The 9,892-nt window shown below is 36.0% G+C and overlaps 1 protein-coding gene across 1 annotated transcript in view; it reads right to left on the minus strand.

The window, feature by feature from the left end:
• Nucleotides 1-8,772, minus strand: part of LOC149089004 (3'-5' RNA helicase YTHDC2-like) — an 88,957-nt gene extending 80,185 nt beyond the window's left edge. Inside the window, exons 1-4 of the mRNA XM_089251251.1 lie at nucleotides 8,648-8,772; nucleotides 7,331-7,440; nucleotides 5,887-5,977; nucleotides 1,813-2,006 (exon numbers count right to left, since the gene is read on the minus strand). Coding sequence (XP_089107377.1) covers nucleotides 1,813-2,006; nucleotides 5,887-5,977; nucleotides 7,331-7,433 — 388 coding nt within the window. The 5' untranslated portion in view covers nucleotides 7,434-7,440; nucleotides 8,648-8,772. The remainder of the gene's footprint in view (nucleotides 1-1,812; nucleotides 2,007-5,886; nucleotides 5,978-7,330; nucleotides 7,441-8,647) is intronic.
• Between the last annotated feature and the right edge of the window lie 1,120 nt (nucleotides 8,773-9,892).

A 9,892-nucleotide genomic window follows, 5' to 3' on the forward strand; every position in this document is an offset into this window, starting at 1 on the left:
TGTTGAGGCTCTTAAAGTCCTGAAGTATGAATATTCTAGGTTTCTTAGTTTATAGTGGTAAAATGAAGTTCTACCTAGAACATTGGAAGCTGTCATTTTGACCATTAGAGATATTTAACTAATATGATTGAAACATGCTGAAATGGACAGTCTTCTAATGGCAACATTAATATGGGGGGGGGGGGGGGGGGGGAGAACATATGTTTTATAATGGTGTTTGCTTTTCCTCAGTATTCATTTGGTATCATTTAAAGGTACACTATTGAAAAAGCTTGTCGTCATACTTCATTCAATTCATTTAGCGTTTTTATGGATCTTTGTGCTTTAACTGCATTGCATTCATTGGTATGAAGTTGCAGACAAAAATAATCTCTTTATTTTTCACTATTTTATCCATGGGGCAGGGCTCCAGCTCAGAGGCTGAGTCAATTCTTACCATTTTTCTTACCTTCACACTATAAATTCACTGTAGAAGGGCTAAGAGGCCCAAAGTCTTATCCCAGCCTTGGCACTCTACTGGATGATGTGGGGAGTCATTATTTTATCATATAAAATACTTTTAACTGAGCAGAAAAAGAATATCACAGTTGGTAAGCAGAGAAAATTTAGGTCTTGAGTATGATGTACACACAAAATTGAAATCGCACTCAAAGGAAATTTCTGCCAGAAATTTTGAAATTTTATTACTCTACTAATGTGAGTGTTCTTGATAAAATGAATTTATTCAGTGCACAATGTGATCGCCATTGAAAAGCTGTCTTATGAATGTATTTTACATTGCTCAGGATTTGGTGGCGATTCAAGTTTTCCCATTCCACATGTGCAATATTTTTTTGCCAGCTTATTGTACTTCAAGCCTTGCCAAGTGAAAATAAAGCCATGAATTACAAGAACTCAAAAAATCATAGTCAAGCCTCTTTTTAAAGTAACAAAACACTGGATTAGTCTTTGTCATAACAAGTCCTTTTGTCCAAATTTCCAAAAAAATTAGTACATAAACAAGGATTTATAGAAAAAGTCAAAAAGACTGAATAGACATAGTTTTAAGAAGTTTTGGTAAAGAAAAATTGAAAATTTTTTTATTTATTTATTATACCATTTTGACATTCTAGGTAGTTTGAAATTCCTGTCATTCTAATGTCAAAGACTTCACAAAATAACAGTTTGACTCAAATGTTACTGTTGGTCTATAATAGAGGAGCAATAGCTATTTTTGACAAAGCCCAGGTAGCCATGGTGACTAAAAAAATTGGCATCTGCGGCTGAAATTTTCTATGTGTGATAACTAAATTGGAGTAGAGGACAAAGAAAAATTTTCAAAATTTGTGTAACCATTTCCATCTGCACAAAAAAAGGTCAAGTCTAAAAGCCTAAAAAGAACTATTTTGGTTATTCCTGAAAAAGAAATTTTTGAGTCCTCAAACCTTGAGCTAGAGGTGACTATTTGAATCAAAAAATTCTTCAGAGCAGCATTTCTCAATGAATGGTTATTTCCAAGATATCGCTAGAGGTTCTGTATGAAACAGCAATGAATCAATGTGAATAAGGTCTGGTGGTGTTTCAGAGAATATTTTCAGTTTAGGGGATTCCCAAGAGTATGTGGGTATAATTTCAAAGGCTTCTGCAAGAGTAAAAAGATTGAAAAACCTTGCTCCAGAGTGCATAGTTTTTTATTTTTTATTTGTTTGCATTTAGAGTTGAGGAAATAGACAGTGAGAGATGAAGTATGGGATGAATAATACATAAAACATGACAAGGAAATTTCAACTGATCATCTTAAACTCACAATTGTTTCAATTGACACTGACTTACGTTCATGGACAGCTGTCCTATCTCTTTCGGTAGGAGGCATAAGCTCTTGTCTCTCTCTGGCACTTAGAGGAAAGCGTTGCAACAGGCTGACAACATGCTGCTGTGATGTCTTTCCAAGATTGAGCGTAGCATCTGCTTGAACAATTGTAGACCCTTCTTTCTTGTATATTGTGAGGTATCTGTTGGCACCAGTTCTGAAAAGTACAACTTGTTAGGTATTGAAAATAACAGATCAGGCAAAAACATATGAAAAGACCATTATACAAACTGTATAAACTGACTATAATTTTCTCCCCTGTAGCTAATTCTGTCTCAATACCATTTTCTCTATTCTTCCCAAAATATTCTGGGTATGTCAATGGTTGAAGAAAATTGATTGATGGTCCATGGAAATTTCCTGACAGTTAGCAAAAAATTTCACCCAATTTATGCGGCTGCTAGTAATTTTATATTTAATAAATAAAATACTGTCTTTATATTGGTTTTATTTGCTACAGCCATCAGCAGGTTTGTGTATTTATCCTATTTCTGTCAGTCTGAATTTTTTCAACTATTTTGCCCAGTCTACAAGTGTATAGGGTATTTGCCACATACCCAGAGGTAAATTCTGTGACATTTCCTTGGCTTACTTGGCGGCACTGGTGATTCAACACTCCTCTTTTCTCCGAATAGCTTCTTTTGCTCCCAAAATAAAACATTTCATTGAGATTTGGTGCAATGATGATCGACAATAGGAAACTCAGTTGCTTCTGCTGTTAGCTGTGATGACCTATATAAAACAGAAACCAACTTGCATTCACACTTCAAAGTTGGAAAACCCGAGAAACTCATCTTCAGCATGCCACTATTACACGATAACAGGTATTTTATCAGGCTTCTGCGATGGGAAGCTCAATAATGGGCCATTATATTTAGCGATAAAACCCAACACTAGAACTTGCTGGGAAAAATCCAGCAATTGATCAGTAAAAAATTGTGTCCTTTTTAACTTCATGATTTTTTCATTTCGTGACCTTTTTACTTTTTTTTCTCATTTCATGTTTTCCAGGACTTGAATTTTCTATTCCTATGATGGTAGACACTATCAGTAATTTATAGCATTTTCACCAAAGTGCCGACATATAGACTTGAATCTACGTTTGACGCAGCCGAACCAAAATAACAAGCAGGTTTTCAAAGTAGATTTAGTACAACCAGGGCTCCCACTCAAAAAATGAGAAAAAGTAGGAAAACGCAGGACTAAAAAGTAGGATGGGGGAGGGTAACCCCCTTAGACAACATAATCATATCATAATGGGAAAAAAATCTCTCAAAAAAATTTTTTTTCTTAATTTTGAATTAACTTTTTTTTTTCATAGTACTATTTCAGTTTCCTATAAGATTGACTCAAGCCAAAGAAAAATGACAAATTACAGTAACAAAACTAATTTTTGGCCAAAACAGTGCACTAGCAACCATAGATAATTCTTTGCTGTCTCTCCTCATATATATTACATTCTTTTTTGGAGTCTTCCTAAGTGCAGAGCTTGTCAACTCTCTTCAACAATGCACAGCAAATTTTGAAGACGTGCGTTTTTTAAGAATGACACTGATTTTTCAATAAAATTCCTTCGAGACCACTTTCAAAAGCACAGTGCAAATTGTGTAGATTACAAGATCCGATGTAAATAAGGCAAGGTGATCCAGATAGTTTTACTCCATTGTCCATCATTTTTTAAAGGGATTTGTTCACATTTTACTGTTCAATGCCAGTGTAATCATTTTTAACAAATGAAGCACTTCCATTTCTAGCTCTTTGCTGAGCATTGTAAATATTGTTTATGTCACTTCATGCCTTAAAAATACAGAAGACAACTGAATGCTTTTGGGTAGCATCAGAATCACCAAACCTAGAATAGGCCTATGTATCCAACCACTTTGAAATGCAAACATGTTGTTTCACCTATTTGCACCATAATTTTGAATGATGAATGTTAGTTACTGTCCAAGACCATGAAGTAATAAATACAAAATTGTTTTTCCATCCAGACTTGTTTTTAATGACTACTGTTGAACCCTCAAACTAAGCAAATGAAAAATTAATCAACCAAATGGTTCACATACACTTTCCCCCCCTCCCCCAAATAACCTTAAAAATGATACAATATCTGCTTTGGCAGAATCATTAATTGCATTCTCCAACACTTGTAATATTTGGAAATATATCAATGATTTCCTTCTCAATAAAAATCAATTACACTAATTTTGTCGATAGGATTTGGTAGAAAAGTAGAACAAAAACTAGAAAGTAGGACAAAACCAAGAAAGTAGGACAAAAGTAGGACATTTTACCGAAAAGTAGGAAAAGTAGGACGAGTGGGAGCCCTGAGTACAACGGATCACATCCAAACAATCAGGGAACACATAGAGAGACATAAGGAATACAAATTACCATTGTGTATGGTTTACCGATTTTGAGAAAGCGTTTGACTCTGTCTTCACATCTGCTGCTGTTAAAGCTCTATATGTAATTGGGGTAGAGAAGACTTACATCACAATGCCATTAAGAAAAGATATGACAAAGCAACTGCAACGATTCGTTTGGATAAAGGAAAAGCAAAAATTAAACTTGGAAAAGGAGTCCGACAGGGTGATACTATCTCACCAAAACTCTTCACCGATGTTTTAGAAGAAGTATTTAGAAAACTGGATTGGGATAAAAAAGAAATTAAAATAAATGGAGAATTTCTCAACCATTTGCGTTTTGCAGACAACATTGTTGTTATCAGGAGTAATCCAGACGAACTAGAGGAAATGATACAAGAATTTGCGAAGGCAAGTATTCAGGTGGGCTTGAAAATGAATCTGCAAAAGACTAAAGTTATATTCAACCCCTTTGCGTTGAAGAGGAAAATCTTGCTCAACAACACAGAGATAGAAGAAGTAGAAAGCTATGTATACCTGGGACAAGAAATTACCATAGACAACGGAATCATTAAGGAAATAAACAGAAAGTTGGAGATGGAGTCCTTTTGGCAAAAACTGCATAATTCTGAAGAGTCACATGCCATTATGCCTGAAAATGAAAGTGTTTAACCAGTGTGTGCTACCAGCACTGACTTATGGAGCTGAAACATGGACACTCACAAGCAAGACCGATACAAGGGCTACAGACAACACAAAGGAGAATTAAAAGATGTTAGGCAACACAAGAAGAGACAGAAAACTTGGATAAGAAGCCACACAAAGGTATATGATATCATGGGAAGAATTCCAACATAACTGACATGTTTAAAAAGAAATACGATAAACATGTTGGGGTAAATTGAGAAGCTATCCATACTTAGATAAGATAACCATAAATACTTTTTATGGGCATTGTATATTATTTTATCATACTAGTTTTTGATTGCATTTCTAATTGGGTTGCTGTATTTTGGAAATAAATAAATATATATATCCAAATATACATCCATACTTGTTATGGGCATCTTTTTCTCAGCCACCTCGGTGGGCATTTTGCCTGTTGTGGCCTTGTATTTGAATTTGAATTAAAGATTTAAAATAGAAATGGGCTGAACATATTGAAGAAGACAGGACAGCGGATGGACCAAGAGTATTCTGGATTGGTACCCTCGTGGTGTTAAATGTCTGAGAAGGCATCCCCAAACAAGTTGGATCGACAAGATCTGAGAAGTGGCTGGAGTCAACTGGATGGCAAAAACATGACAGAGTAAAATGGAAAAATTTAGATGAGACCTTCATCCAGCAGTGGATTGAAAATGGTTGATGATTATGTATATAAACTATCCCCCAATATAAAAAATGAATTTTCGAACGAAAAAAACTTGGCTTACACAAAAAAAAAAAGTAAATCCAGTACCAATATTTAGTAATATTTCAAGTTTTCATGTTTCAGGCATGTAAAACTTTGAGAATTAATATCTACTAGAACAAGGGAGAATGAATGATGAGGTGATAGAACTGCAAAGTAATGAATTGTTAGGGCAAGGGAATTTATCTTAAAAAAATGAGTATAACCTATTATGAAAGTTGGATTATTTTCCTTTAAAAATATTATATAAAAATATTTACCCTTTGCTTTTTGATTTGAGTCCAAGTTTGACGCAATATCGATGGATATAAGCTCTTTGACCTGATGTGAAAGATGATGGAAAAGACACTTCTGCAGAGGAAAAAAAGAAACAGAATTTGAGATTATGATGACTTTGGTTGGTTGAAGCAATGTAAGTAGCATTGGCAAAAGGGCTTTAATTGTTATGTGATTGAAAAAAGCTGTTTATATTACCTACATCTAGACCCAGAGCCACAACCAGTTTTTGCCAAAACACATCTAGATGCATGATTCCATGCATCAAAATTCAATTTTACTCCTCTAAATTTTGTTGAGTAAAAATACGCCTTCAAATTTTAGGTAATTTTACTAATAGAATTATTTCTCTGTTTTTCATTAAAAAAAATGCCCCTGTTCACAAAATGACACTAAAATATTTGAGAGGAGTGAAACTACTTTTCAAGTTATTTTTTCAGATAACACTAGTCGCAACTGAGGAAGGGCAGAGGGATCTGGTGCCCCAGATGTGCTAGACCAGAAAGGCCATTTTTCAGTTCAAATTATGAATTGGTGGCTTCAGGCGACAGAGTAAATTTTCATTTCTAGTTGCAGAACGGCCATGACGCTTGCTCTGTCTGTGAAAGAGATTAAAAAAAATATTTCTCCTGGAGAATGTGGGCTAGGAAAAAACCTGTATCTGGGTAGAATGGGTCAACCTGCTAGGTGAAACACTCACAGGATCCAGGTCTGGGAGAACCATTCCCAACTGCACAGGAAAGCTACTTTTTAAACCACACATGCAACTCATCCACATTCCTCTGAGAAATTTCTAATAAATTGGTACATGTTGGAATGTGTGTGTATGTGTTGTGAACCTAACATGAAGTTTGGTACTGTGTAATGCTTGTTATGTGCAGTACTGCTATCTACCATAGATTTTTCTCACTATGAGAGAAGTGCAATAATTGAATGATTGTATCGTTGTAGGCCTGTTGTTGACTGTGGCAAGACATAAGAAAGCTTCAACCACTCTAACAATTGATCTGGAAGCTTCATCAAGCCACAAGCAAACCCAAATGGACTGCCCCGAACCACCAATCTCTGCCATCCACAATAGGACTCCTCGAAACCCCAGAATGATTTTTCCCCCATTTTTGAACAAAGAGTGAAGTCAATAGTATTGCTATAATGTACTGCTATTCCCCTTCCTGCTTTTTTTAACAATTAAATGCCACTTAGAAAAAAACATGATGCACCACTGGCGAGAACAGAATTTTGGGCTTTCACTTATGAAACAACAGATATAGACAGCAGATACTTAGCTAACATTGTTATTTGAACTCTAATAGCCTGGTTGATAAAACTTGTGAATAAGTCTGAGAGCACAACATGAAGACGTGACTTTGTGCTTAATCAAGTTAAAAATTATTTTAAAATAGGAAATTTGAAAATAAGTTACAATACCTTTTTGATCCTCACTTTTAAGGAAATGCTTGAGAACCAAAGTCACGCTGATGCGGAATTCTTCGCACACATTTTCTTTATCTTTTTTACTCTTGCGCGTCATGCTTTTGCTACAAAATATGAACAAATAAAAACATTGTTATGTTTAATAAACACTAGAATGACATAACTCTGCCACTGGACTTATCTTGTTGCCGAGATCTCTTCCAGTCCAGAAACAGGAATTTTGAACTACCTAAAACAATAGAAAGTGATCATTTTGACTGCTACAGGAAAAATTTATCGCAACTTTGTTTTTTTACCAAAAGTACTTAAACCAGCATTAATTTGAGGGGTGTTTTACTCATTTTTTACAATTAACTGTTATTAACGAAGAAATTGTTTTTTAATTTTGGAAGGCACGGCTAATGCAACAATGCCGTAGTGGCGAGAGTTCAGGTAATTTTTTAAGTGAAAGCAAATAATATTTTGGTGAAAAAAAATCACCTTACCCCTTCAGTTGGCACACTCTGCTGCCACGTGTTTGCAGATTCAAGGTCTGGCCCCTCAGGACCACCCTCTTTCAAAATATGGAAAAATGAGAGATATATTTGGAATAACACAATAACATGTCATATTCTCTATCACTTTGCCACCCCTTCACAAAATATTACCCCCCCCCCCCGAAACTTCTGGCAACAGACCAGTATTACAATTGTCTAAAGGTGCCTACACACGTGGGACAATATATTGCTACTACCATACACCAACTCTGTTCATATCACCATACAGCAATTTACTACCAAACAAGTTGGGTTGGAAATGAAGGTGGCATGTAATTAGGGAAAAGAACTTGTTATTTGCTTTCTTCCCAGGATCGAACCTGCGGTCCTGACGGTAACCTTAATGGTGGGTAGATGAGCATCTTACCACTGTGCCATTTGGGCACTGCATATGTTTCTGGCATCTCAGGAGTTACAATGTTGTTATAACAGACAAATTCTCAGCATGAAAGAACAAATAATTCCCTAAAGTATGATAGAGCCGAAAAAAATAATCAAAAAATCAAAATGGATGCCCAGACTTCTTGCCATTCTCGATACTCTGTCAGCCAACTCTGAATCAGCAATGACATATCATCGAAAATGCTTCACAGTATGATTTTTCTATAAAATTAATATGGGGGGGGGGGCTACTAAAGGCCTATGCCCGCCCGCCCCCCCCCCCCCTATTCAAGGATATGAGGGGCACAGCTGGTAAGTGAAACTGTTACAACGAAGACATTATAACGCCCTCGTAAAAAAATAATATATCCAATTAATAATTAAAAAAACATACCCGTAGATTAATTTCTTTAAATTTCGGTTTATTGCCGCTTATCAAAATGGATACATTTCAAAGAAATCCTCCTTAAATGTTAAACAAAACTTGATCTTGGTCAGGTAATTCAGGGGTTAAACAAAACTAACACACATAAACGTCTTTTTTGTTGCTGAATGTGGGCTTTAATGAAAATTCGCGTTTAGCGCCACCTCTGTTTACGTCAGATCTCAAAGCGTTTTTGTCTATTGTGCTAAAGAAACGAATCGAAGATTAGGAAATAATAATTGTTACTATTTATCATTAAACAATACTATGTTCGGTTTCAGACATAATTTTTCCTCTTCGTTTCAGTCGTTATAAAAAAAAATTGAAATATTGATTTATCGTTTGAGCCATCTGTGGATAAGAAACTGAAACTGAGTGGTGTAGAATGCAACAACAAATTATGGAGAAACTTTGCTGCCACCTATCAAAATTTTATCAAAACACAAAAGTTTCCAAATGTTTAAACTTACATAGATGGCGGTACTAATTCCAGTTTGATTCTGAAATGAACGTGCCAAATTCAAACTAAATTTTTCATTCAAGTTATCGGTTGTTGATGGTACGGATCCAGAGCCGTCCTTTTGTATGTGCAACAGTTGCGTTCTCACCGGGCCCCATGGCCCCCAAAAGGGGTGGGTTCACAAGGCTCCAGTTTGGGGCCCGGTGTGATTTTAATCATTTTTTTGTTTTTTCACGCTATAAATTCATCATAAAGGGGCCCCCCGTGAAAGTCTGGTCGGGGTCCCGTAAAAGATCCTAGCCTAGGGGGCCCTGCTTCAGGATGTGGGGGCCATGCCGGGACCCTGTGTTGGGGTCAGAGGCGGGGAAATGTTATGCACCTGTGGGTGCTTGGTTTGACCTTTATGTAGGAAATTTCGATTTCTGGATGAATTCTGGGGGGTGCTCAGACCAGTGTTACAGAATACTGTGGGTGCTCAGGCACCCCTGGCTCCGACGCCACTGGTTGGGGTTGCCCCGCACTTTCAGTAAAATAATTTCTTTCGTAAATTCTGAATTTTCATCAACTCTGGGATTCTGAATTTTCATCAACTCTGGGATTCTGAATTTTCATCTAGAAAGAAATAATTCTGGAATTCTGCATTTTCATTTACATAAATTTAACAAATTCTGAATCTCGACCAATTCTGGAATTTTTTTTAATGAATTTTGAATTTTTATCATTCTGGGATTGTGGAATTCTGTCATTTTTGGAAT

Source organism: Pholcus phalangioides, unplaced genomic scaffold, assembly GCF_987345545.1.
Source record: "Pholcus phalangioides strain wild (caught in Gottingen) unplaced genomic scaffold, Ppha-v1.0 ptg000003l_1, whole genome shotgun sequence".
NCBI classification, from domain to species: domain Eukaryota; kingdom Metazoa; phylum Arthropoda; class Arachnida; order Araneae; family Pholcidae; genus Pholcus; species Pholcus phalangioides.